The sequence below is a fragment of the Medicago sativa genome, chromosome 4, assembly GCF_051527215.1.
Source record: "Medicago sativa cultivar Bolivia chromosome 4, Bolivia_mono, whole genome shotgun sequence".
NCBI lineage: Eukaryota > Viridiplantae > Streptophyta > Magnoliopsida > Fabales > Fabaceae > Medicago > Medicago sativa.
The window spans coordinates 5,752,726-5,778,896 of record NC_140752.1 but is presented as its reverse complement, the minus strand read 5'-3'; the positions used below and the strand labels follow the sequence as shown (position 1 = coordinate 5,778,896).

Here is a 26,171-nt window from a genome sequence, read left to right as displayed (position 1 = left end):
ATCTCTTTTAGAAATCAACTTGGTCCAATTAAATTTTGAACTTCCATATTTTTATAAAAATGTTCAGATTCTTTAATTATATGTATGTAAACTTTTTATCACAACTTGAACGAAACATAATCTACACCGTAATTTTGTAGAAGCTGTAAAGTGTAGTTTTTGTCAAAATTACACTAATTATGATGATTTTGTCAATTCATCATCAATCTAAACATGTACGAAATTGAAGTAGAAGGTAAGCAAATCCAACACCTAGAAGATATAATCAGTCTATCAATTTGTGGTTAAAAAAAACGATGAAAGTCAACATTGTTTTGTGAAACTTTTCATTGAATTCTTTTACTTTTTTTCTTCATAATTTACACTAATTGAGTGAATTCTCATTGGAACACAAATAGTCTTTTAAAATGTGTTTTGCTTCTCATTGGAACACAAATAGTCTTTTAAAATGTGTTTTGCTTTAGAAAAAAAATTAAAACTTAGGTGGCATAGATGTCGTTCCTTAAACGTTGTTCTGACTTCCCTATCCCAATGAGGCAGTGCCAGTAAACACAAAATCATGCAATTGATTAACAATAATCACATTGGTCAACTTGCTTCAATTACTGGGATTTCTCTTACGCAGTCGACTTTGAATAAATGAATTATTACTAGTATGATATAAGGACATGTGCTTAATTAGTCACTTGAAAGTTGAAACCATAGGTTATTCTCAATTATTTTAAGGAATAAACTTTTTTCCTATATAAAATTTGTTAAATTTTAGTCCATATTTAGTTCATTTTTATGCAAAAAAAGTGATTTTTGTTCTAAGGTGACCAATATACCTATGGCCCAAGATATGCAACATTGAGGTCAAAATCATTGAATAGTCGATCTTCAATATGAATCAAATGAACACCGCAAACAACGTTGCATAAGACGACGAAATCACGCAGAAAAAAACGAATTTATGTGAAAATCACTTATTTAAATTGAAAGAAAAAGATAAAGATAGGTGATTTCAGATCAAATATTGATCCAAAATCACCCCCTCAATGAAGATAATGAAAGAGAGAACTAAAAGAGAGAACTAAGGTCGGCTTGTTGGACTCATGTAGTAATATTTTGAAGAGCTAAATATAAAGTTAATTTAATACGAGAAATAATATAATGAAAATGTAAAGAGAAATACTGTTATCCGACTGTGTGCATGGTTGACATCCATATTTTTTTTTGCGTGGTAACTTTCCATTCCTAGGGGAAGGAGGCGTGATCCAAAGTTCGGTCAAAAGGTAAGTAATGTCTGACTAAGAATTGATCTATAAATCAAACTAAAGTTCTTTGGAACAATTTATCATTTGGTGAAGCTTGTTAACCACTTGAACACAATTACTGGGTAAACGTCCTTAATCTTAAACAAGGTATACATTTTAAATTAAATGGTGTGTATTTTAGTATTAAGATGAAGATTTTACTTTGTATACGTTGACGGTGTAAAACTGTTTTACATATGCGTCTAATCAAATCACATCATTATGCCACCTTTTTAAGCTAGTTCTTAAAATATCTTTTAAATTATATTTTTAGTGTGATTTGATTGGATGCACATGTAAACAAGTTTTACACTGTTAAAGTATAAAATTAGTGAATATGCAAAATTAGATGTAGACAATAATTCAACTCCAAACCTTATGGATGAAAATGACAAAGTTGTTAAGTAAGAAAATGAACAAATCATCAATTTGGTTTTTCGATTTGCACCTCGTTGTCATAGTAGTCTGTGACTCACACAAAAACACAATAACTCCTTACTCGTAAATTTGTTAGTCAATTCATTCTTGACGTTCGTTTTAGACGATAAGTCTTAAAAAAAAGTTCTTCTATCTTTTTTTTAGACAGGTGGCATGATGAGGTGGCCCAAGGATGAAAATGAAAGTAAATTAAATGGATGCATCTCTGACACACCTTTGATGAACACCCTTTGTCATTCTTCATCTCCTCTTTGAAAACAACTGTGGTACAATTTCATTTGTTTGTAACTCAACTTTGGTTGTTGTTAAGAGGAAAAAAATTACATTGAGGTTGGTTGTAAGCGGTGATATTTTGATTTAAAAAAATTATATTAAGTATATGGTAGCTACATTTTATTTAAAACTAGTTACAAACCCGTGCTTCGCACGGGTTGAATTACATGCTTTTTAACAAAATTGTTCTAAAGAAGAGATGTTCAAATTACGAAACATTGTCATTCTTCCTAAATTTGAGAACGACGGTCGCATAACCCGAATATTTGTGATGCAAGGTCTGAGACATGACATAGTGTACAACCAATTTAAGGTTCATTACCAAAACTTTGAAATATTGCGTTTTCGAAAGACTTTATTATATATGAATAATGAGCAAACTAAGGGGAATAGTTGTATTCTTCAAAGAAATAGCCGGCTTTTTTACATTCTAGCAAACTAAGAAAAAGAGTAGAATAAGATTATTGCACACATATGATGAAGATTAGGGAAAATGAAAACTTCATAAATGCAATTTTAATACTGCACAATTTCTAACTGTATATTCATAAAAGAGCGCTGATACGTGAACCACCTTAGGTGGACGTACCACTCCTACACCCTTCCACTTGTCACAATTAATTATAAAATAATAAGCCTATGTCTTGTCAACAAAAAAAATTGAAAAAAAAAATGAATTATTTTGTTTGCTCTCTCTCTCATCTCATCTCATCATGTTTGTCACCAGAAAAATTGCTCTAATCCACCGTCATGAATCCACCGTAGTAAGCTCATGAATCCACCATCACTGCCGCCGTAGTAAGCTGTTCTTGGCCTTCTCATGTCTCTGCCGGTCTGAATCCGCCGTCATCGCCGCTGTAGTAAGCTGTTCTCGGCCTCCTTCTTCATCAATTTCAAATAACAGTGACCCACTCGTGTGGTGCCTGGAAGATGGATTTACAGATTCAAGGTTAGTTTTCTCTCCTAAAGTCCCTGTCTAATAACAGTGACCTCCTTGATGTTTGTTTTCAGAAATTGGTAAACACTTGAGTGAAGCTTAGAAATTGGAATATAAGTTTAGTTTTGTAATCAATTCTGATATGTGCACATAAAAATTGAAGAACCCTAAACACTAATTTTAAAATTAGTTATCCAAAATTAAAAATTAGTTTTGAATCCTAAATCCAAAATTGGGGAGCACATAAATTTCATTTCTCGTTGTTGATATCAAAACTACGGTTGTGATAACTTGTCGTTGCCTCATCTATACTTTCTTATCAGTGTTTGAGTTTGATCGATAAAGTCTTTAGAGACTGGATTAGTCTCTTAATAACGTTTTTATGGAGATTGAGTTAGTTTCTTAGTTAATGATAGAGGTGTAATGCATATTAGATTTCACAATAAGATGATTCAATAAAATGATTCAATAAAAATTTATGTTGTGAGGTTGATAAACTTATAGGTGACCATCTTTGAATGCAGAACAACAATTTGGTTACGCCTTTGAAAATTTGTGGTTATATGCTTCAATTTTTTGGTTATATGTATTTTTCCTATGAGCTCTTAATTTTCTCACTATGATGTTGGGTCTGGTTTTGCTGTATACAAGGTGTCAATTGGATGCAAGTTAACACCATGGCAGCGGATGATTTTTCTTGTAATGAACATCTGCAAGCATCAACCTTGATCACTCGAAATAAAGATAAGCCAAGCAACCGTGTGGAGAGTGGGCTTATGCGGACACCATGGGTGAAGGGTGATATGAAGACGAGGAATAAAGATAGCGAAGTGCCATGATGAAATGGTTAAGTAAATTATTTTTAAATGTTTTGAATTTCCTAGGACCCTATCAAGGTGATAGTATTGGTGAAACATAATATGTTTTTAGCCAATGTTATATCCTTTTAATTGGTGTAACTACTACAGAAAAACTTAATTTTGTGCCACACAAACAGGGAATCGTAAAACTTATGGCCCTCCATGTTTCCTGGAGTCTAAATTGTGTCTTTATTGACAGGTGAAATCTTTGCATGTATATATTTTGCCTAAAACGATATTATTTACTCCTGGGAAAGATAACTAGCCAAATATATGGTCTGTATGACCACATTTTTACACATGCGTGACCACTATTTTTTCATAAATTAGAACTTGTCCGTCCTTAGGCGTGATAAACTTGCCGATTGTAAAACAGGTTATTTATGGTTGGAAATGCTTTTAGTGCAGTGATCAAATGAGATCATGCGTTCGATTCGCCTAAAACGAGATTATTTACATCTGGGAAATATAAACTAGCCAAATATATGGTCTGTATGACCACATTTTTACAAATACGTGACCACTATTTTTTCAGAAATTAGAACTTGTCCGTCTTTAGGCGTGATAAACTCGTAAATTGTAAAATAAGTTATTTATTGTTGGAATTGCTTTTAGTGTAGTGATCAAATTAGATTATGTGTTTGATTCGCATAAAACAAGATTATTTATACATGGGAAATATAAACTAGCCAAATATATGTTTTGTGTGACCACATATTTTAAGGTGCGTGACCACTATTTTTTCAGAAATTAGAACTTGTCCGTCTTTAGGCGTGATAAACTTGCAGATTGTAAAAGAAGTTATTTATCGTTTGAAAGGCTTTTAATGCAGTGATCAAATGAGATCATGTGTTCTATTCGCCTAAAACAAAATTATTTACATCTGCGAAATATAAACTAGCCAAATATATGGTCTGTATGACCACATTTTTACAAATACGTGACCACTATTTTTTTCATAAATTAGAACTTGTCCGTCCTTAGGCGTGATAAACTTGCCGATTGTAAAACAGGTTATTTATGGTTGGGAATGCTTTTAGTGCAGTGATCAAATGAGATTATGCGTTCGATTCGCCTAAAACGATATTATTACACATCGGAAAGAAAAGCTAGCCAAATATATGGTCTGTATGACCACATTTTTACATATGCGTGACCACTATTTTTTCGTAAATTAGAATGTCTCACTGACAATTGGCTTGAATTTTTTTTTTTTTTTTTTGCAAATGTAAGTTACAGATAACCAAATAAACGAACAATATAACCATAATTTATTAAAGGCGTAACCATTTTTTCGTAAATTAGAATGTCTCACGACTAGTTTTAAACACATGAAAGAAAAAAAAAAGCATGGTTACGCCTTTGTATAATTGTGGTTACACACTTCAAATATTTGGTTATACATAATTTTCCTGTGAAAACAATATTATTTTAAGGCGAGTTATCACTGAAATATCAAAAGTGATAAAATGTAGTGAAAACAATATCAATTTAAGGCATTTTAAGGCGATATATGTATTCGAGTTTAAACTATTTACTCATTGTTTGATGATAATAAAGTGAGGTGAATGATCTTCATTGTTTGACAGACTTTAGGAAAACTATCCAAAAATGATATGCGTTTAACCATTTTTTAACAAAGGTGTAACCACATTTTATTTTCATGACCAAATTCTCTTTATCACTATTTCACATGATATTAAGAGTTCAAGAAACATAGAATCTATATCTTTTGATATTTCAGTGATAAATTTCCCATTGATTTACAATAAATAAGGAATGTTTACAATACCTTAATATTACACATCCAAGTCAAAACATTACAAAGAAATCTGTCAATTATCAAAGAATCATTCATTCTTTCTTGAGCCACTATATCATGTTATGGTCCTTCCCATACACTTTTCATCTTTTCTTCTAGTACAACCAATCCCTCCTCTTTGTTAAACTGGTAATACAAGACCTTGACTTTCATGATTCCAAGATCTTTCTTATCTTTCACCTTGGGTATATCAAGTCATGACAATTGACAACAACCTAAATTGAAGCTTCTTTTCAGTTTGTACTTCCAGATCAAGGGGTAATATTATACACACCAGAGCAGCAGACAGTGAAAAAACTGACAGGAAAAAAGCACCTAACATTTGCAACAGACCTGAGGCTTGCCCTCTCAACTGTCATCCCCTTTGTAAACACTCCTTTGGATTCCATATACAACGAAGTAGAGTTATTCCATTGGTTAATTCATAACTCAAATGATATAGTGGTGTCCTTGATCTCATGGAACCTGTAAATGAATGATAACAAAAAAAGAATATAAAAAAGACAATAACTTGAGAATATGAACACTCACAGCTTTTGAATTTTTATTCCCTTCAATTCAATGCAATATATTTATGAAGTCTCAACTAAGTGCATCATATGACTACCAACAAATTCAAAAGGGAAACCAAAAACACATTTAGATCAGATTATGCCACTATATAAGACTAATGAAATCAAGTGTCCTAAGATGCAATGCAAGTGTACTAAGTCAATCCCAACATGTCACTAAATGAGTAATTTGAAAACCAATTTCGTGGAGTCTGCTGAAGCAATCCATAGCAGACCGCCAACTTCAATCACTTAATAAGGACTCTCACCTTATGTTTTCAATTCCACAATAGCTAGGAATTCTTCAAGGCAATTAACATGAGACCATATATAAAATTCAGAATGCAACACAGAAAGCTTATAAATGGTTAAAATATTCAAATGCTTAAGTAGTTGAAAGATAAATCACTTAAGATTTGAACTTTCCTTACCTTGAAACCAACTTTAACCAGCAATGATTTATTAGTTAAAGGAAATTGATAACTTCAGCAGCTAAGTTCACTCCTGTAACTCGTGCATCATTCATTTTGTTAGACATATTGGATTCTTGAATGGGGTTCTCAAAGGGATAAGTGTCCTCGTAGTAAATGTCACAAATAAAATTAGAAAAATCATTCTGATAAACAACATAAGGACCCTATAAAACACAAAACAGCCCCCGCAGGCCAACAACCAGCAAAAAGGGAGTACTGCAGACTCGAACCACAGAAAATAGAACCGAACCAGTAGCCTGCCAGCAAGTCTTAAGCAAAAAGGGGACCCTCCGGCTACACACCAAAAACAAACAACAACAACACCACAACGTCAGTACACCCGAATCAGCACCAACACAATCCTTAATATTTCAATGTGATAAAGAGAACTTCATTGTTTCCAAGGGACGGAGCACCAGTCTTTATCACCATTCCTTCACACAGTCAATATATTGTTCTATCATGGTAGCATAAAAATAAAAAGATTTCTATCAAACAAACAATGGAATGTGTGGTTTTTTTGAATTTTTTTTTTGGTAACTCAGCATAATTGAAAGAGCAAACGAACTTAAAGGAAATATGATGATAGGTTTATAAGATGTATTTGAATGATAGCAGTATAATGAATTAAAAAAAAAATTAAAGTTGCAGAAGAAGAATAACATGAACAGAAATAGAGAAAAATAAATAACCGCAGAAGCTCATAAAACCATAATCGCAAATACGCTGAAGAAAAAGAATTATAAAAGCACTACATTATAACAGGAAAATCATGAAGGCATGTTCAGTATAGAATTTCTGTATGCACAAAATGATATTAGTATATATTAGCAGATTAGGAAAACAACCCATTAGAACAAAAACAATATATAAGGCACATAAAGAATTTGTTTGAAACAGAAAAATAACAACAAAAATTACTACATGTCTTAACTGGTATAGTAGTATCAGTTTATATGGCATACAACATATGTTCAACAGAAAAATTCAACACAGTGAAAGAGTCCATAAGGACAGCCTTGTATAAGGCATAAGAATTCGAAGGCAAATATTATAGAAACAGATGCGAAAAATACCAAAGGAATGATGGTATATATTATTTTTTTTTGAAGAATATATATATATATATATATATATATATATATATATATATATATATATATATATATATAGATAGATAGATAGATAGATAGATAGATAGTTATGACAGAGTCTATTGGTACTCAATACTTTGGAAAGACAAAAACATTGATTATAAGAACAAATTGGGACACAAAAACCATTGAAAAGGAATGATTATAAGAACCCAAAGGAATGATTATAAGAAAAATTGGGACACAAAAACCATCTCAATATTAATGCCAAATCTATTGAAAACCAAAGCTAATCCATTGAAAGCCAAACTAATATTGTTATGCAAAGGTGAACATATTAGTGCCAATTCTAGTCAATTGTACCAAAACCAAAAAAGCTAAAATCAAAATTAAATTTAACAATGCAGTAACAACGACATCACTATTAAAGAAATAGTAAACCTTTCTCATGAAAAACTGCAAACAGAGTAACTCAATTCCTTGGCCCTTGAAGCAATTTCCAAATGCAGAAATTTCCGAAAGTGGCAAGTGCTACTAACAAAAGTTACAATTCTAGTATTACATTGTGAAATGTTGACAGATATGATTTATTACAATTTTAATAAAAGTAAAAAGTGATCATCATTGCCTATTATCAGATACGGTTTGTTAGTGATAATCATATTAGATGAAATAAATATTATAGATCAAAAACATATCTAAAAAACAGAAGATACAATTACCTCATGGTGTGTTTAATTATCTTGACTCTAATTTCTACTCTACGCTCTCAATCTCCATAAGAATTTGCTGCACGCAATAGAATCGAAAGTGAACCTAGAAGAACAATATATCAACAGTAAGATACATGAAACCCAATGCAACGAAAACACTAATATCTGTCCCAAAAAAATTCTAATCAAAATTCACAAATTTAAACAAAATCAAAAACAGAGAAAAAAATCAATTCAATTGGGCTTTAGTGGATATTTGCAAAAAGCAAAGTTCATTATTCAACATAGGAGTATTAACATAGAAGACGTACAGAAGGCTTCTTTTAACTGCAGCATGAATAGTCCCTCCCTTTAAATTATGAAACACACAAATGACATAGTTAACTTTGAAACATTAATTTCTAGTGAGTTGGTTTATACAAAAATCCACGTTAAAACCCAAACTAACAAAAGGGTTTATAAAAACATCATAATTATCTTTGGAATACATGATTTCTTCAGCTTTGAGAACAACAACGGGAAGTTGCTCTTGCCATTCTTTGTTTTTTAGTAGCAGGAGTGCGAGCATCAAAGACAACCCTGATCAAACACATGGTATGCGCTCAGAATGTGAAGAGTAGAAATAGATGAATAAAAAATATCAAGTAAGAACCCGAAAGAAATTGAAAAATGGTGGTCATCTCTTAGTCTTACCTTAAAAAAAAATAGCGTGTGTCGAGAAGAACAACTCTGTTGCCGGAATCACATGGTGAATTGAGCAGGTAATGACCAAAGCTGACGAAATTAATCAATGGGATAGGAACTGAGCAAGAACCACAAATCAATTCCTTTGAAGGGTAACTGGAGTGAGAGAGAATGGGGACTGGAGTGAGAGAGAAGAGGGACTAAAAATGGAAGATAAATTTCTCAGATTAGAGAAAAATGGGCGTGAGAGGAGAGGAGAGAGAGGCGGCGGTGGGAGGAGGTCGTAGTTGTTGAGGGAAAAGGAGAGATGGAAGAATGAGTTTAGAGAGATAGTAAGAGGTGAAGATTATGTGGTTGTGAAGGAAACTACCAAACTACCCCTTATCACGTGAATTTACCAAACCACCCCTGCCACATCAGCGAGTGTACCAAAAGGGTGTACCAAAAGAGTGGTTCACCAATCTTTTTCCTTCATAAAATTGGGAAAAAGATTGGTGAACACCCTTTTGGTGATACACCTCCTACCACTCCTTATGTGGCATGGGGCAATTTTGTCCATTTGTAAAAAATAAGGGGTGATTTTGTCCAAAACAAACCCTATCTCTCTTCCTTCACCCTCACTTTTTCTGTCCTTCTTTCTCTTCTCTCAAACCCTCCACCATCTCCACAACCCCCACCGACCCTATTCTGTTTCCGGCGACGACGACGGCGACGACCAAAGGTCCAACCTTCATCCTCACTTTTCTCATCTCTCTCCCATCCATATTCTTATTTCGTCGGACTACCTCATTGCTGGACCCTTTTTATTGTGTTGGGCTCATTGTTGGACTGCATCTACAGATGTACCACTCTCTATTGTCGGACTGCCTCTATTGCTGATTCTCCATCTTTGTTGAAGGTGAGATCTATCTCAAATTTTTCCTTCAATTTGTGGGTTTGAGGGTTGTAATTTAGGGATTTTGTGTTTTGAAAATGGTTTTGAAAAATTACATTGAATAATGTTAATAATTGAAAAACAACTTTAGTTTTGAAATTGTTAAACACTGATAAACTCTTCTTAGTTTCGAAATTAGTAAACACTGATTTTGAAATTAGTTTTTCAAAATCAAAGTTAATTTTTTGCATTTAATGAATTAGGTTTAATGTTATAAGCACTTATCATGATAGTTTTCTAGGTTTTTAGTATTTAATTTGCTGATAATACTAGACTTGATAAAGATGATGAAGAATTTTGGGAATCACTTAAGCTTTAGATAATGTTGGTTTGGTTGAATGGTGTTGGAAGTATAATTGAGGATCAAGTGTTTAGGGATGGTTTACGTCTATTGCAGCTCGATTCAATTCAATCAAAATAATAGTGAATCTTCTTGCTTGTCGCCAAAATTCAATAGAACATCTGATATCTCGTGGCCAATATAGGATGATATTAAAGTTGGACATCATATAACTACGGTGTGGCATTGCCATGCACCACCATCAAGATGAATTGAATACAACCATACCTTGAATTTTGGTGGAGGGTTATCTTGAGATAAGAATAGTGAAGACTTGTGCAGCCTCTCATTCACCTTTGATCCATCAAATTGAGGTGTTGAGAATATTGTGTATTTAATTTAAATTTGCCCAAGGTTTGAGTCATTTTGTTTCAGCATGTTTAAACATCTTTCCACTGATGGGATGTGATTGTTATGCAAACTGATGATTAATGTTAATTTTTGTTTGTTACAGCTTTTAACATAATTGGTTTGCTTATGTTTTCTCTGATAGACATATAGCCTACTTGTTTGGTGGAACATTTGTTATTTGTATATTGTTCTTGTATCATTTGGTTTTGATTCTTTCTATATCGCAACAAAGGTCATGTATTTAAACAATTTTTTTTTGCTGTTAGACCAGACAAATTGTCAAATTGATCCAAAATCCTTGAAATTTAGGAAGAACAATTATGGCAAGCCTGAGGTGTGTCTTTCTATTCTTAATTATTTATTGTTTGTAACTTTTGAAAGATTGCCTTTGTTGCAAATATTTCTCTCTATGTTGCTTTTCTTATACATTTGTATACAGGACATACATGAATGACGCAAGATGGACCATCTGAAACACAAAAAATTCATGTGGCAAATGAAAGTAATGTAAGTACACTTAGATTTGGTTTCAAAGTTTGTATAATTGTCCTAGACTAAAGCCATAGATGTGTAAATGGTTCATTTTCAGGTACAGTTAAGGCATGTTTTTGAAACGAAATCATTGATAGAAGTCAATAAAAAATCCGAGTCAAGCTCAGAAGAATCAACTTCAACCAACTACGTTCAATTTTTTGAATTTTATTTTATTATGTGATGTACTAATTCGGCCATGTATATGATATGGCTAACTTATTTAGTTTTAGTTTTATTGTTTGAAGCACTTATTCCACAATGTATTTTCTATTGTTTGATGTACTACATATTATCACTTTTGATATTTCAGTGATAACTCGCCTTAAAATAATATTGTTTTCACAGGAAAATTATGTATAACCAAATATTTGAAGTGTGTAACCACAATTTTACAAAGGTGTAACCATGTTTTTTTTTTCTTTCATGTGTTTAAAACTAGTCGTCTCTAAGTTTGCATGCCTCACAATAGAAAACTAATGAAAGACATTCTAAAATTATGGTTATATTGTTCGTTTATTTAGTTATCTGTAACTTACATGTGCAAAAAAAAAAAAAAACAATTCGAGCCAATTGTCAGTGAGACATTCTAATTTATGAAAAAATAGTGGTCACGCATATGTAAAAATGTGGTCATACAGACCATATATTTGGCTAGTTTTTCTTTCCCAGGTGTAAATAATATCGTATTAGGTGAATCGAACGCATGATCTCATTTGATCACTGCACTAACAGCCTTTCCAACCATAAATAACCTGATTTACAATCGGCGAGTTTATCACGCCTAAAGACGGACAAGTTCTAATTTATGAAAAAATAGTGGTCACGTATTTGTAAAAATGTGGTCATACAGACCATATATTTGGCTAGTTTATATTTCCCAGATGTAAATAATTTCGTTTTAGGCGAATCGAACGCATAATCTCAGTTGATCACTGCACTAAAAGCATTTCCAACCATAAATAAACTGTTTTACAATCGGCAAGTTTATCACGCCTAAAGACGGACAAGTTCTAATTTATGAAAAAATAGTGGTCACGTATTTGTAAAAATGTGGTCATACAGACCATATATTTGGCTAGTTTATATTTCCCAGATGTAAATAATTTCGTTTTAGGCGAATCGAACGCATAATCTCAGTTGATCACTGCACTAAAAGCATTTCCAACCATAAATAAACTGTTTTACAATCGGCAAGTTTATCACGCCTAAAGACGGACAAGTTCTAATTTATGAAAAAATAGTGGTCACGTATTTGTAAAAATGTGGTCATACAGACCATATATTTGGCTAGTTTATATTTCCCAGATGTAAATAATTTCGTTTTAGGCGAATCGAACGCATAATCTCATTTGATCACTGCACTAAAAGCATTTCCAACCATAAATAACCTGTTTTACAATCCGCGAGTTTATCACGCCTAAAGACGGACAAGTTCTAATTTATGAAAAAATAGTGGTCACGTATTTTTAAAAATGTGGTCATACTGACCATATATTTGGCTAGTTTATATTTCCCAGATGTAAATAATCTCGTTTAAGGCGAATCGAACGCATGATCTCATTTGATCACTGCACTAAAAGCCTTTCCAACCATAAATAACATGTTTTACAATCGGCTAGTTTATCACGCCTAAGGACGGACAAGTTCTAATTTATGAAAAAATAGTGGTCACACATGTGTAAAAATGTGGTCATACAGACCATATATTTGGCTAGTTATCTTTCCCAGGAGTCAATAATATCGTTTTAGGCAAAATATATACATGCGAAGATTTCACTTGTCAATAAAGACACAATCATCTTTTATATCAAAGAACCAAAAATAACAAAAAAAACTGACTCATTAAACTGTACGATAGTTCAACAATGTTAGTAACTAACAACATATGGTGTTTCCTTTAATATTATAGGTGTGACATTGTCCTACCAATTAAAAATATCATCAGAAAACATCTACATTACAATCATATCAAAACACTACATTAATTTAAATCTTCTTCTTTTTGCGTCCATCCTTCACCCATGGGGAAAGCAGAACCCCACATTTTACACGGTGTCTTGGCTTGTTCTTAATTCTAGTCAACAGATTTGATGCATGATGTGCTTCATCATATGATACATTTGCCACCTCCCTTTCAACACTACAAGAAAAACTGCATTCAAAAAATTTACATAATTCAAGAGTAAGTTTGATCCATACATCAACTTAACTAAAACAAAAGATAAAGCACCAAGTTTAAACATTCAAAAAATCGAAACACTAGTGACTGATCATTCAAAACAACTGTAGCAAAGTCCTTTCATATAAGAGACCAAAATATTTGAAAATTCATTAAGTAAGGTAAGATAAGAAGGAATGAGTACCCAACAACTTGACCATTGGATAACCATGGCCTCCATTCATCAACAATCTTGTACCCAATTGATCTTGTCCATGCTTGACTCCCCGTAAATGGAACACACATGTCATGATCACCGCTGCAAGAAACATGAAACTTTCAATTTCTCCAGTGGTTATGTATGTTCTGTATTTACTTTTTCAGTAGTCACAAAAAAGATCCAAGACAGTTGCATTGATGCAAATGGAAAAAGTAGTAAATCCCGCTTTCTAAAATACCACAAAAAATAAAAGATTGAACATCCAACTTTTATCACATATTTCATACAATCAATTGGAACAATGAACTGCACCTAAACGTATAGCAAAGGAGTAGTTATGTTATGTCTATCAAAAGAAAGATATGTAAGAAAATTGATGAGAATACAGAGTTGTTGATTCCAATAATACATCAAAATCTACTAGTTGTTTCCTTAACTACCTTAAGGAGAAAGGCATGTGTATCAGCCGCAATCTTTATGTCTCCGGTTACATAATCAGTTTCGTTCTCAGAGTATGAAAACCCAACACCAGCAGGAGAGTCTAAATATATAATACTGGAAACCTGTAATGCAAAATCAGAATCATATACCATTTGATAACAAGAAAAAATAACTAGTGATTGTTGAATTACACAACTCTTGTTTGGATAAACAACTTAACTACTTACTTATAGCATAAACGTCTATCATGTAAGGGCTTACATATAAGTTATTTCTATAACATAAGATAAGGTCAAACAGTTTACATATAAGTTCCAAGCTGCATTCATAAGCTATCATGAAGAGCTCATTCTTTTCAAAAGCTCTCAAACAGTCTCGCAGGTGCTTATTATACATAAATTTAAATAAGTCAATACAAACAACCCTATAGAGTCTCTACCCAAAACCAAACTATGAGAAGAAATCATCCTTCCCTTTCAAAATTCAACTGATTTTTAAAAAATTCATACCTTGGTCCAGCTATATGGATTGAAAACGCCTTGAAGCTAGAAAGAAAATTATAAAACTCTCCTGAACTGCAATGAAATGTTGAATAAACACTTCTGATACAAGAATCTGATTCCATTTGACATAAAGAAACATCTGCTGAGAGAATGGACTGATGCGTCTTTAATAATACACTTCACCTATAGTAGGTTCCTAGCAGTCGCAACAATATCATAACAGTTCCAAAAAAACTACTGTCATCTCCCAATTTTCATAGCTCTTATCTAATAACTTATTTATGGCACTCCCTCGGATTCCATCAGCCTAACTACCTAACAAAGCTTTTGATTAAAAGATGTATATATCAACATTCTACAGGTCTATATGGCAAGTTATCTTAATTGTTTCATTCAAATATATTATTACCCTTTCTTTTGTATTACTCAGAGCAAACAGTTCAAAACCATTATAAATCAATATTACAATTGAGAAGCAAAATAGATTTGAATCAACACTACCGTTTACAAGGAGATAGAAGACTAATGTGGTAATAATTGTGATAAAGAGAAGACTGAAAACAGAATAGAAAGAATGTATATTAAAAAATAATGAAAACAGGACGCATAGGAACTAAATGGGCCCTTAAGATTTCTGTAATAATTTACTCAGATTTCCACAGCCAACGGAACTTCCGCTACTGACCTAGTAATTCAAATGCACACCTTATTTCAAATGACTTCATCAGCCAAATCATATGGGATTTCCGGAATAAGATATCTAGGCAGTAGTCACCAGATATTCGTATATTCACACAACAATCCATGCTTGAAGTACCAGTATATACCCATGATCAAAGCACTAGAAACTTGTTTAAATACTCGAATGCAAACAATAGACCTCTAAGGACTCTGGCAAAGTTAAGACCTTGACGTCAAACATGGACCAGACAAACAATTTGCAACTTACTCAGTTATCATTACCAAACAAAAACATTTTACACTTACTCAGTTAGGGTTTGTGATAGAGATGGATAGAAATGAAGAAGAATCATAGATCGATGCAGAAAGAGGATGGCGAGGTGGTGGTCGTGAGGACGAACAGATCTGACGTTTTGAGGGAAAAGAGGATGGCCACCGATGAAGAGATTGTGAAGAGGGCGAAGATGATGGTGGTGGTGGGAGGTCGGTGGATTAGCGGCCAGGACGATGGCTGAGAGAACGGCGGTTCTGAGGAGGATGTTAGGTGACGGTGGTGACAGATTTGAAGACGGCGGCGATGGTGATAAGTTTTGGATGTGGTGGTGATGATGACGGCGCATCCAGCCGCGACAGAGAGATGGAGGATGAGAGAAGGAAAAGAGAAGTGAGGGATGAGGAAAAAGGAAAAGAGAGACAATTAGTGAGTGTGGGGCCCACATTGCCACATGTCATTTTTTTATGTGGGTGTAGGAGTGGTATTGCCACGTTAGGGTGTATGTGTATCAGGACTCATAAAATTGTCCGCAGGTTTGGGTCTTACAAAAACTAATGATAGAAGATAATTAGTCACCTACTTAAAAATGATTTAAAAACAATACGCAATAGGTCCACATAACCCAATATTATAGCTGCACAGTACCTTGGTTTGGGACTATTTTTTAATTTGCTGCTGCTACCAGGGGCACTTGCAGCTTCATGAAAATGTGGGGTTTGAATAAGATGTACTAAAATTTATACAACAATTCAATATAATAATTAGTAACAATCAATCAAAACTTGGAGTTTGCCATTAAGCATACAAAAAGAAGATTCGGTGTCACTTTCAACACACACAAAAAAAATGATACTCCCTCCGGTCACATTTATAAACAAAAAACAACTTTTTAGGTACATTGAATAACTAATGTATCTAACCACGTTTATAAACTAGATACATTAGTTATTCAATGTACTTAAAAAGTTGTTTTTTGCTTATAAATGTGACCGGAGGGAGTATTTGCTTAAGCTATGTTTTTAGAGTAATGATATTTTGACATCCATTTGATGACAACTTTGTTGACAACCTTGTTTTTCTAACTTCTTATTGGTCAAAAACAATTGAGAGAGAAAAAGGAAGAGAGAGGATAACAACACCATGTGAGTATGAGAGAGAAAGTTGTTCAAAAGTTGTCAAAAAAGTGGTTGTCAAAATATCATTTCTCTTGTTTTTAAGCTTGATAAATCATAACCCACTTTTCCTATAAAATCTAGCTTGATAAATCATAACCCACTTTTCCTATAAAATCTACTATGTGCTCTATGAGAAGTACACACTTTACATTGACAAAAATACTCATGATTAAAAAGACAATCATAATTAAAGACTCAAACACAAAAAGAAGTCTAAAACAAAACTGGGGAATGCCAATTTACGGGCTATCAAGAGGGTTCTCACCACCTACCTCTAGCAAAACCAAACTGTTTTCACTATCTTTAATAAAAGACCAAGTAGGTATAGAGCTATATTTGACAACTTTCCAAAAAGAAAAAAGAGAAGTGCTACAGGTTTGCAAACATGTACATAATTTAGGCAAGAGTCCATGTATTTCAGAAGATTGTGCTCTACTCTAAAAAAATGTAAAATCATACATTAATCCGGAACTCGTAAGTTACAACGAACAAAAGTGGAGTACTATAGTCAGCTCCGCGTTCGTTTTCTTTGACTGCCTTCTTCATAGGTGCCCTGCATATAATGATGAAAACAAAAGAATAAATATTTCCGGCTTGAAGAACACCAGCACATGCAAAAGTCCACTTGCAATAATAACATCATGCGAAGTTAGCAGCGATTAAATAGACACACATACCCCTTCATATACCGCAAAATCATCACACGGGGTAGATTAAGATCTGCATTTAGCATGAATAATGGGGCCTAACAGCGACCTGTCCATGCCACCTGTCCATGCCTGTTGTTATTCCATTAGGCGCACTAAGGTATACAGCTCCTCTGCACATCCAATCCTCCGTTTCATCACTGTAAAACACGTCAAAAGGTTTTCCACATAATGCACATGTATTTTGATCCTCGTCGGACGGAACTGCCAACTCTTCATCTTTATTTTCTTCGGTGGTCTCGGTTGGCAAAAAACCTGGAGCTGACTTAACTCCCAACGTCTCTGCACCTTTTAGCCACATCGTCTCACTCACAAACCATTTGCGAGAGGACTTTTGCTTACAGTTTTTAGACATACGGTTCTTTCTCACATGCCAATCCATGTGACTGTTGTTCTCATCTTTGGATTTGAATCAGTGGCCATAAGTTGTGCACTGTCTAGGAAAATCACCATATAAGGCACAAATTACAGATTCATGACGAACCTTGAGAATATTTGGATCAAACTCAAGGCCAATAAAATCCTACAAACAGAATACAATAACAAAATTGGTACGCAATGGAGCAAAATGGAAGGAAAATGTGATATAAAAACTGAACTAACGATTGATTTAGTTACCTCCGCAGGGGCTTGATTAGCCAATGAGATAACACCTTGGGCCATGAGCGAACTAATCAAATTAGAATATCCAACAGTTGGCTGTTGGCTTGACGCATTAGGACCAGGATTCGGATGAGGTAGAATCTGGAGTAGAGCATGTGGGCCAGCTGGAGGTAAAGGTCGGAAAGAGTTGTTTCCAATTCTTTGGTCTGGCATAGGAAGTGGCATAACAGGTCGTGCATTTGGCAGCGGGCCAAACTATTGCAAAGATCACCAAAAATTGCAAATGAATTAATTCATCCAATAAGTGATTGTATATGAATATGATAACTTATCTTATCATACTCGGATGCTCCTCTAATCTCGACTGTCAAATAAACTTATAAGCTATAAATAATGTATTTGAATCCACACTTTTTTTTTACGTAGATGATATGAGAAACACTGCATAAAACTCAGTCGGTGAAAAATGCAGCTATTTCCCTTAATTATGCTGCAAATGATTGACCCAGGTAACAGGTCAGAAAGCAACATAAAAAGAAAAAGTGAGGATCATAATTTATGTTCAGTGTTAGTCTGTTAGACAATACCAAAATAACCCTTTAGATGAATAAAAAAAATGTAGATTCTTCATTTTTTTTCTCTTGATTTGCATCACTTTCAGCTTCGAAAAGTGGTTCTTTTCGTACTAAATACATGTTATATTACAATGCATCTAAGCATTTTGCAAGCTAAAAAAATCATGCAAACTAACTGTATTGTAGACTTGTAACCTTATACACTGAGGCACCAAGTTACCTTCATAAAACAAAAGGAGTTTCGGGGGACTAAACACAAAGCAGGATTTGAAATGTGACCCTTAAGAAATCCTCATAATAGTAGAGGAATTGTTCAGTTTAATAGTAGTTACATCGAAATAAAATTTTGATATCAAATTAGAATGTTAATTGACACAATTCAAATATGTAGTTAAATTTGTGTGGCAAAATAACACCTCTCTTTTTCAGGACATTCAATGAGCAGCTGAGGTACATGAGGTTTTGTCAATAGGATCATGCTTAAAAGATGATTATACACATTTGAATTCACCATAAGAAAAGGGTAGTAGTACCTGAAATCAATAGGATTTTCTGGCTGAAGAGTAAGGCGATAAGACCAGTCAAGGACTTGCTTATCTGATACTATTCAGTCATTTCCATACCCTTCAGATTCATTCACAGCCCGTGCATATTTCTGTTTTTCCTCAACTGGAAGTGCAAAAAATTGTTAACCCAATATAACTAACGCGATAATTGTTTTATTGAACAATTAACGCTAACAGTTTTACATGCCAATTTGCCAAGCTATATCAATATTAAGAGAAGTGATATAGTTGTAACCTGATAAAGATTTCCTGATTCAGATAGAGCAAGAATTTTTTGACTAATGATAAAAACAGCAACTGGTAAATCATGAGGAGCAATCACCCATTCAAGTCCATTCCAAAACCATTTATAGATACAACCACTTTCACCAATGATCCACACAAAAGTCTCAGACATTTTTGTCAATGAAATTCTCTTTCTCAAAGGCAAAACAATATCCAAAATCATCCTTTTCTCATCCAACTCATGTTCCTCTTCCAATCTTTCTTCCCTTCTATTCACTTCACTACTACCTTCACTATTAACACAAGGCACCAAATCACATGGTAGTTTCACTTCAATCCATCTATCATCTACTTCACTAAACTTCCAAAACCTATCAGTTTTCTGCTCAAAGCTACAAAGTCAATAGCAAAGCTAGAAGATTCAGAAGACAAGACACTTCTGTTAATAGAAAATAGAAACAGATACATTCAAATTGCAGGCAAGCAAAGTTATGCGCAGGTTAGGTTATGTAGGAGAGCCAGCAAAAACAGCTTATACAGGAGAAGTAGCAATGCTCCTAATCCTACTTGAACGCAGCAGTAAATGATACAAACTGAACAGAGAAACAACATACAAACCAAGAGGAGAATATATCACCTACCTTAACTAAAGGCTCTTGGATAGAATCATGAGACGATTTAGCGAGTTTCCCATCATTATCGTCAACATCAATATCATCTTCCCCGTTTACATTTTCACCAGTTGCGTCGGCTTTCTCCAAGGTACCCTCGCCGCCTTGATTTCCTTGCATAATTGAATCTATCGCAAGTTTGATGGTGGCATCCTTTTCAGCTTCATCTTCCTTGGTTGTGGCTGACAATACCCTTGCAGACACGTGCTCCCTTGTTTTCGCCAATTGCAGACCCGGGTCAACATAACATAACATTAATGTTACACATGAACAAAACTTTAACAACCATGAACCGCAAATCTAACTAAACAACAGAAGAAATCACAAATAAAATACCTCGAGCCAAATTCTTTCTGTTAATTGAATCCTCGTTTGTATACACAACTCCAATAGGTTCCTTAAGAACTGTAGAAGTTCCCTATTTACAAAACAACATATATTTCAGCCATAAATAAAAAATCATCACAAATTCAGCATTCATAAAAATTTCTTCCTACAAATACACAAACATGCACAATTACACACACACGCATACAATTACACACATACATAAAAAAAACAATCAAACCCAAAACCAAGAAATCAAACCCTAAAATCAAACCCTAAACCAATAAATCAAACCATAAAATCACTAAAACAATTTCCTGGAGACATGCAAGCCAAATTTAAACTGAAACACCAAAATATTTTGGAAAAAGAAGAACTTCAACATGCAATGGAACATACATAACAGCGATTAAGGAAATAACATAAAAATTAATCTAATCATGATTTTCAATTGATCAAAGGAAGAGGAACTTACCTATGATGAAGACCAAAACGAAAATTTGAGAAAGAAGAAAAGAAAAGAAAGTGAATCCTAATTGAAAATCAAAAATAATTGAGGGTTGTTTCTGAAGCCAACATCGATTGGAGGAAGGAGCAGTGGTTGTTTCTTCTTCCCTTTCTTTCTCCTGGTTTTTCAAACGCGTGAACAATCTTAATAACACAATATATATCTAACTACTGATGAAATGAGAGCCCAAAAGTGAGTATATATAGTGAAAAAATGATGAGGTGTCAACAAAGAAATTTTACCAATAAGGAAATGACCTCAATACCCCTAAAGTGTCTAAAATGGGGGCAAAAATGGAATTATATAGGCCTTGTTTTTTCTGGTATAAAAATAGTAGAAAAACTCCAAAAAAAGCAATCTGAAACGTGTCTGAAATGTGGGGGCTACACATGTAACTGTCATAACGGTCTTATAATGTTCCTAAATCAAGTCGAAAAACATGGTGACAAAGGTTTCTCCCTCTCCCATGCATTCTCTTTCTCTTTTTCCTCTCCAGAAAACTCAATGTACCATATTTTGGTATAATCAATGCCTTCAAACATTCTCACAGTAAGTTTCTGCATATATTTTCTCTTCATTTTTTATTTATTTAGAGAAACTTTTTAAATCCAATTTTCATCTTTCATAGATTAGAAATAGAAAATATATTATTTTCCATTGGATATGAACAACCCTGAAGATGATTTTGTTTCTTAATTTATACCTGGGAATTGGATTGTTGAAAATCATTATAAATAAATTATTCTAAGAATTGTGTTTGAAATCATTTTTATGAACAAAAATGGTTTATAAGAACATAGGTTGTTCAAATCTAAAAAGAGACATGTTTGATCAAAATTATTATTTCAAGGTTTCCTTGTGATATATGAAGCACAGGACGGACACTAACACGCTGACACCGCTAATAATTTGAGTAAATCATATAATTCATTGTAATTATATGTGTCGGTGTCGGACACGACACTGGACACGTTTAATCCGAAGAGTGTCCATGCTTCATCATATAATTCATTAGGTTCCTTTGTGTGTGATTTTTTAATCCTTTTATTTTGTAACGATTATTTTAAATTTCACTATTTTTTCATTCTACATTATAACTGTTTGAATTTCATATTCTACTAGAGCTTATGCATTGTATGAATTTCTTATGACAGGAAATTGCTAGACATATCTAGTATTTCTGGTAGATCTCTATGTTATTTTCTTCACAATGTTTGATTCTGGTTACAAGTCACAGTATATTGAAGGTCAGAAGGAGAAATTTGTGAGGTATTTTTATTTTTGGGTATAACATATCAATGTGATTGGTTACTTTTTTTTTTCCGTTATCTTAACTCTCTGGTTCTCGGGGGAAAGAGACTCTATTAATCTGGATTTTGGTTAGGATGCAAGTAAAGTTTGATCAATGATTGTTCCAGTCAAGATCCGAACCTGGATATACTCTCGATAGATTTGTCATTAACGGAAGTTCATTAACCACTTGGTTCTATTGGTTAATTTAAGAACATGGACTAAATTTTGATTTTACTTGCATTTTTTTTTTGTTATATTCCACTTTAAGTTTAGGGTATGCAATGTCCAATTTGTTAACATAAGCATCTTTCAGACTAATATACAGTGGATGATGTAGGTTGGATGATTTGGATTCCAATTCGTCAATGCCATCTAGCTCAAGTGGGATGAAGAAGTTAAGATTTAATTTAGATTGTTTGCCTTTTCCTATTCCCGGCCGCGGGAAAAAAAATTCGTCGAAATCGTTTCGAGTCGGAGTGAAAAAGGGATCAGATGGACTAATGAATATTGGAAGATCACTCAAAAGTGGAGTCACTTGGGGAGTTTTTCCAGAAGATCTTAAAGTGTCACAGAAAAAAGTATTTGATCCTCAAGATAAGAATCTTCTGTATTGGAACAAGTTTTTCGAGATTCTATGCATCCTTTCTGTAGCTTGTGATCCTTTCTTTTTTTATCTTCCTTATTTCAACCACAAATCATATTGTTTAGCCATAGATAACAAGCTAGCAAGTTTTACTGTTACATTGAGAACAATATGTGATTGTATTTATCTCATTCGCATAAGTTTCCAATTCCGCACCGCCTTCATTGCACCTTCATCTCGAGTATTTGGAAGAGGTGAACTTGTCATAGATCCTGGATTGATCGCAAAGCGATATTTACAACGATATTTCATTATTGACTTCTGGTCTGTACTGCCACTGCCACAGGTTTGAGATACCATCCATGCTCAATATGTTTTGCGTACTACGTAATGTCTCATCTCTATTTTTTTTTTTTTTTTTGCCAATATGTCTTAATGTTTGTTGTAGATTGTAGTGTGGAGGTATCTTTATAGCGCAAGACGCATGGAGGTATTGGATACAAAAACATCACTATTGAGACATGTTATCATGCAATATTTTCCGAGAATGGTACGGTTCATACCTTTGGCTTCAGAAGTTAAAAAGACAGCTGGTGTTTTTTCTGAAAATGCATTGCTTGGTGCCATGTACTATTTGATCTGGTATATGCTTGCTAGCCATGTAAGTTCATTTCTTAAGACAATTCTTCTGTTTTAATTCTCCATTGCTTCTGTATCACTTATGAAGCTCGGATACTCCATAAAAGAAAAAGTGTTGGTGTCGTATCTGTATCACTATCATTCACATATTCTCTTTGGATATTTCTCGATACATGTCCAAAAAGCATCCAATTTTTCTATGGAAACTTCCCATTAAAATTGATACTCCTCATACACTTCTTGATACTTCCCGATTGGACACCAAAATTTATTTATATTCAATTTTTTGAGTTTTAATTATGATGCTTTTGTAGATATTCTGACATAGAGGTTAGAATAGATTACGCTATAGGCGGAAGCTCTAGCATTCTTGTTACCGACACGAATGATCAATGTTTCTTTCTAACTATTATTTTGTAGATAACGGGTTCTGTGTGGTACTTGCTAGCGATAGAACGTAACGACACATGCTGGAAGAAAGCATGTAAAGAAGTTGAGGGATGTAATTCACATTTCTTGTATTGTGGAAGTTCAAGTAAGCATATACCAGGGTATGACAGTTGGAGAAATGTCAGTCAATCTGTGCTCAAAAGTAAATGCTTTGTTGAAGATGATAACTCAGCTTTTAACTATGGAATCTTTTCTCAAGCTATAGAATCTCATATTGTTGCTTCCATAGAAGTTTTCCCCAAATTTTGTTACTGTCTATGGTGGGGACTTCAGAATTTAAGGTATGTTCTTTCTATGATTCTTTAGAACTATATATTATCTACATGAGTCCTCTTTATAACACCTATAAAACACTTGGTTTATAAATGTAATTATAATTAATAAATATATATGTATTAGTGTCGGTGTCCTATGTTTTTCACATTAGCCATGTAGAGGTGCATGTGCCCATATGTGTGTCTGGTCTTCATATCAAAGTCGGTGCTTCATATGTCTTAAATCTATAATTTATAGAATTTTAGATTGTAGATTCACTTGATGTTGGGTTAACCTATATCATCCTTTATAAATATGCTTTGATTCTTATTGATTCAAAATATGAACACATAAGATGATAACATGTTCACACTTTGACCAAATATCATTCTGTTTTGCTTTTCACAGTACACTTGGTCAGGGGCTTCTGACTAGTACCTACCCTGGAGAGGTTTTGTTTTCCATAGTAATAGCTATTATGGGGCTTGTGCTCTTTGCTCTTCTGATTGGAAACATGCAGGTAAACCGAAAGTTTTTACTGTAAACATTGATTTATTGCATCTTGATTACTATTATACTTTAATCCTTGTGTTATAAATGCAATTGGACAGACCTACCTTCAATCAATGTCGGTTCGTCTGGAGGAAATGAGGATCAAAAGGCGTGACTCCGAGCAGTGGATGCATCATCGCTTGCTTCCTCCGGACCTAAGGGAAAGAGTCAGACGCTACGACCAATACAAGTGGTTGAACACCCGAGGGGTCGATGAAGAAAATTTGGTTCAGAGTCTTCCAAAAGATCTTAGAAGAGATATCAAACGTCATCTTTGTTTGAATTTAGTCAGAAGGGTGAGTACTGAGCAAACTAATTTGTCCTTTCTGAGATTTCTCATTGCAACAGAAAAGTGTTCCTTCTAACTCTTTATTTTCTCATTAGCATTCTGTGTATGACATATATTATTCAGGTTCCTCTCTTTGCTAACATGGACGAACGCTTGCTTGACGCGATATGTGAGCGATTGAAACCGAGTTTATATACAGAGAAGACTTACATAGTTAGGGAAGGTGATCCAGTTGATGAGATGTTGTTCATCATTCGTGGTCGTCTAGAGAGTGTTACTACAGATGGTGGAAGAAGTGGCTTCTTCAACAGAGGAGTTTTGAAGGAAGGTGATTTTTGTGGTGAAGAGTTGCTAACATGGGCATTGGATCCAAAATCTGCAGCAAGCTTGCCATCATCAACAAGAACCGTGAAAGCTATGAGTGAGGTAGAGGCATTTGCTTTAGAAGCAGAGGAATTGAAGTTTGTTGCATCACAGTTTAGACACATACATAGTAGACAGGTTCAGCATACATTCCGTTTCTATTCGCAACAATGGAGAACATGGGCTGCAATCTATATTCAAGCTGCATGGAGGAAGCATTTAAGGCGAAGGCGAAGGAAGGAGGAAGAAGAATACTACGAATCTGATTACCCGGGAAGTGATGATTCTGCAAGGGCGTTGGTTCCGGGTCCTCAAAGTTCGTCAAAATTTGGACTTAATACAACAGTCTATGCTTCTCGGTTTGCTGCTAATCTTCGTGGTCATAGACTTCGAGTACCAAGTTCAAGAGAGCTGGTGAATATCCCAAAGCCCTCAGAACCTGATTTCAGTGCTCTCAATGATGAAGAGTGAAGAAGTTCTTGCTTATGAGGACTGTGTTATCTTCATTTCCACTGCTGCCGCTGCGATTGTCCTTCAGCATGACACTATTTGTACTTGTAAAGTATATGTATTTGTCAGCTGCAGTGTTGGCTTATACAGTGTGACAAACATTTTGGTGTGGTTAGCCTATAAATACATGGCTCTAGGCTTGTTGAATTTCGATAGGCATTTGAAATTTAGATAATATAGCTGCTTATATGCCAAGTGTAACACATCTACATGCTTGCTTACTTGCTAGTGACAGCTGTCATGATTTGTGTAAATTTTTCAAAATACTTGCTGATAAACATAACATTTTACTCGTTAACAGTGT

General features: G+C 34.0%; 3 protein-coding genes and 3 long non-coding RNA genes across 12 annotated transcripts; 3 read left to right on the top strand and 3 right to left on the bottom strand.

Annotated features, from left to right (window-relative positions):
- The first annotated feature begins 2,560 nt into the window (after window positions 1–2,560).
- Window positions 2,561–3,984, top strand: LOC146925753 (uncharacterized). Its single transcript, XR_015033925.1, has 2 exons — window positions 2,561–2,955; window positions 3,595–3,984. It is a non-coding gene; the product is annotated as an uncharacterized LOC146925753 (long non-coding RNA).
- Window positions 3,985–5,509: 1,525 nt separating this feature from the next.
- On the bottom strand, window positions 5,510–6,756 carry LOC146925752 (uncharacterized). Its single transcript, XR_015033921.1, has 2 exons — window positions 6,608–6,756; window positions 5,510–6,090 (listed from the first exon to the last, which is right to left on the bottom strand). It is a non-coding gene; the product is annotated as an uncharacterized LOC146925752 (long non-coding RNA).
- Window positions 6,757–9,609: 2,853 nt separating this feature from the next.
- LOC146925751 (uncharacterized) lies at window positions 9,610–11,695 on the top strand. 3 transcript variants are annotated; one of them, XR_015033923.1, is made up of 3 exons: window positions 9,610–11,099; window positions 11,205–11,272; window positions 11,355–11,695. It is a non-coding gene; the product is annotated as an uncharacterized LOC146925751 (long non-coding RNA). The 3 variants fall into 3 exon arrangements; XR_015033924.1 differs by having other exon boundaries at window positions 9,616–10,038; window positions 11,032–11,272; XR_015033922.1 differs by having other exon boundaries at window positions 10,550–11,272.
- Window positions 11,696–13,171: 1,476 nt separating this feature from the next.
- On the bottom strand, window positions 13,172–15,948 carry LOC146925750 (serine carboxypeptidase-like 21). Of its 2 annotated transcripts, XM_085758214.1 has the most exons (5): window positions 15,609–15,948; window positions 14,628–14,693; window positions 14,118–14,240; window positions 13,663–13,776; window positions 13,172–13,451 (listed from the first exon to the last, which is right to left on the bottom strand). In XM_085758214.1, exons 3-5 carry the CDS (start codon window positions 14,132–14,134, stop codon window positions 13,286–13,288), a joined length of 297 nt encoding a protein of 98 aa, XP_085614340.1. In that variant the 5' UTR covers window positions 14,135–14,240; window positions 14,628–14,693; window positions 15,609–15,948; the 3' UTR covers window positions 13,172–13,285. The 2 variants fall into 2 exon arrangements, with proteins under 2 accessions (XP_085614340.1, XP_085614341.1); XM_085758215.1 differs by lacking the exon at window positions 14,628–14,693 and having other exon boundaries at window positions 15,609–15,747.
- Window positions 15,949–17,042: 1,094 nt separating this feature from the next.
- On the bottom strand, window positions 17,043–21,105 carry LOC146925749 (uncharacterized). Of its 2 annotated transcripts, XM_085758212.1 has the most exons (8): window positions 20,901–21,105; window positions 20,435–20,516; window positions 20,069–20,309; window positions 19,438–19,809; window positions 19,170–19,305; window positions 18,077–18,316; window positions 17,429–17,981; window positions 17,043–17,304 (listed from the first exon to the last, which is right to left on the bottom strand). In XM_085758212.1, exons 3-5 carry the CDS (start codon window positions 20,216–20,218, stop codon window positions 19,273–19,275), a joined length of 555 nt encoding a protein of 184 aa, XP_085614338.1. In that variant the 5' UTR covers window positions 20,219–20,309; window positions 20,435–20,516; window positions 20,901–21,105; the 3' UTR covers window positions 17,043–17,304; window positions 17,429–17,981; window positions 18,077–18,316; window positions 19,170–19,272. The 2 variants fall into 2 exon arrangements, with proteins under 2 accessions (XP_085614338.1, XP_085614339.1); XM_085758213.1 differs by lacking the exons at window positions 17,043–17,304; window positions 17,429–17,981; window positions 18,077–18,316 and adding an exon at window positions 18,416–18,551.
- Window positions 21,106–21,361: 256 nt separating this feature from the next.
- Window positions 21,362–26,165, top strand: LOC146925748 (putative cyclic nucleotide-gated ion channel 7). Of its 3 annotated transcripts, XM_085758206.1 has the most exons (8): window positions 21,373–21,482; window positions 22,088–22,202; window positions 22,564–23,155; window positions 23,258–23,470; window positions 23,869–24,179; window positions 24,562–24,673; window positions 24,765–25,001; window positions 25,118–26,165. In XM_085758206.1, the coding sequence occupies exons 2-8, from the start codon at window positions 22,144–22,146 to the stop codon at window positions 25,826–25,828; spliced, it is 2,235 nt and encodes a 744-aa protein (XP_085614332.1). In that variant the 5' UTR covers window positions 21,373–21,482; window positions 22,088–22,143; the 3' UTR covers window positions 25,829–26,165. The 3 variants fall into 3 exon arrangements, with proteins under 3 accessions (XP_085614331.1, XP_085614332.1, XP_085614334.1); XM_085758205.1 differs by lacking the exon at window positions 22,088–22,202 and having other exon boundaries at window positions 21,362–21,482; XM_085758208.1 differs by lacking the exon at window positions 21,373–21,482 and having other exon boundaries at window positions 22,096–22,202; window positions 22,552–23,155.
- Window positions 26,166–26,171: the final 6 nt, after the last annotated feature.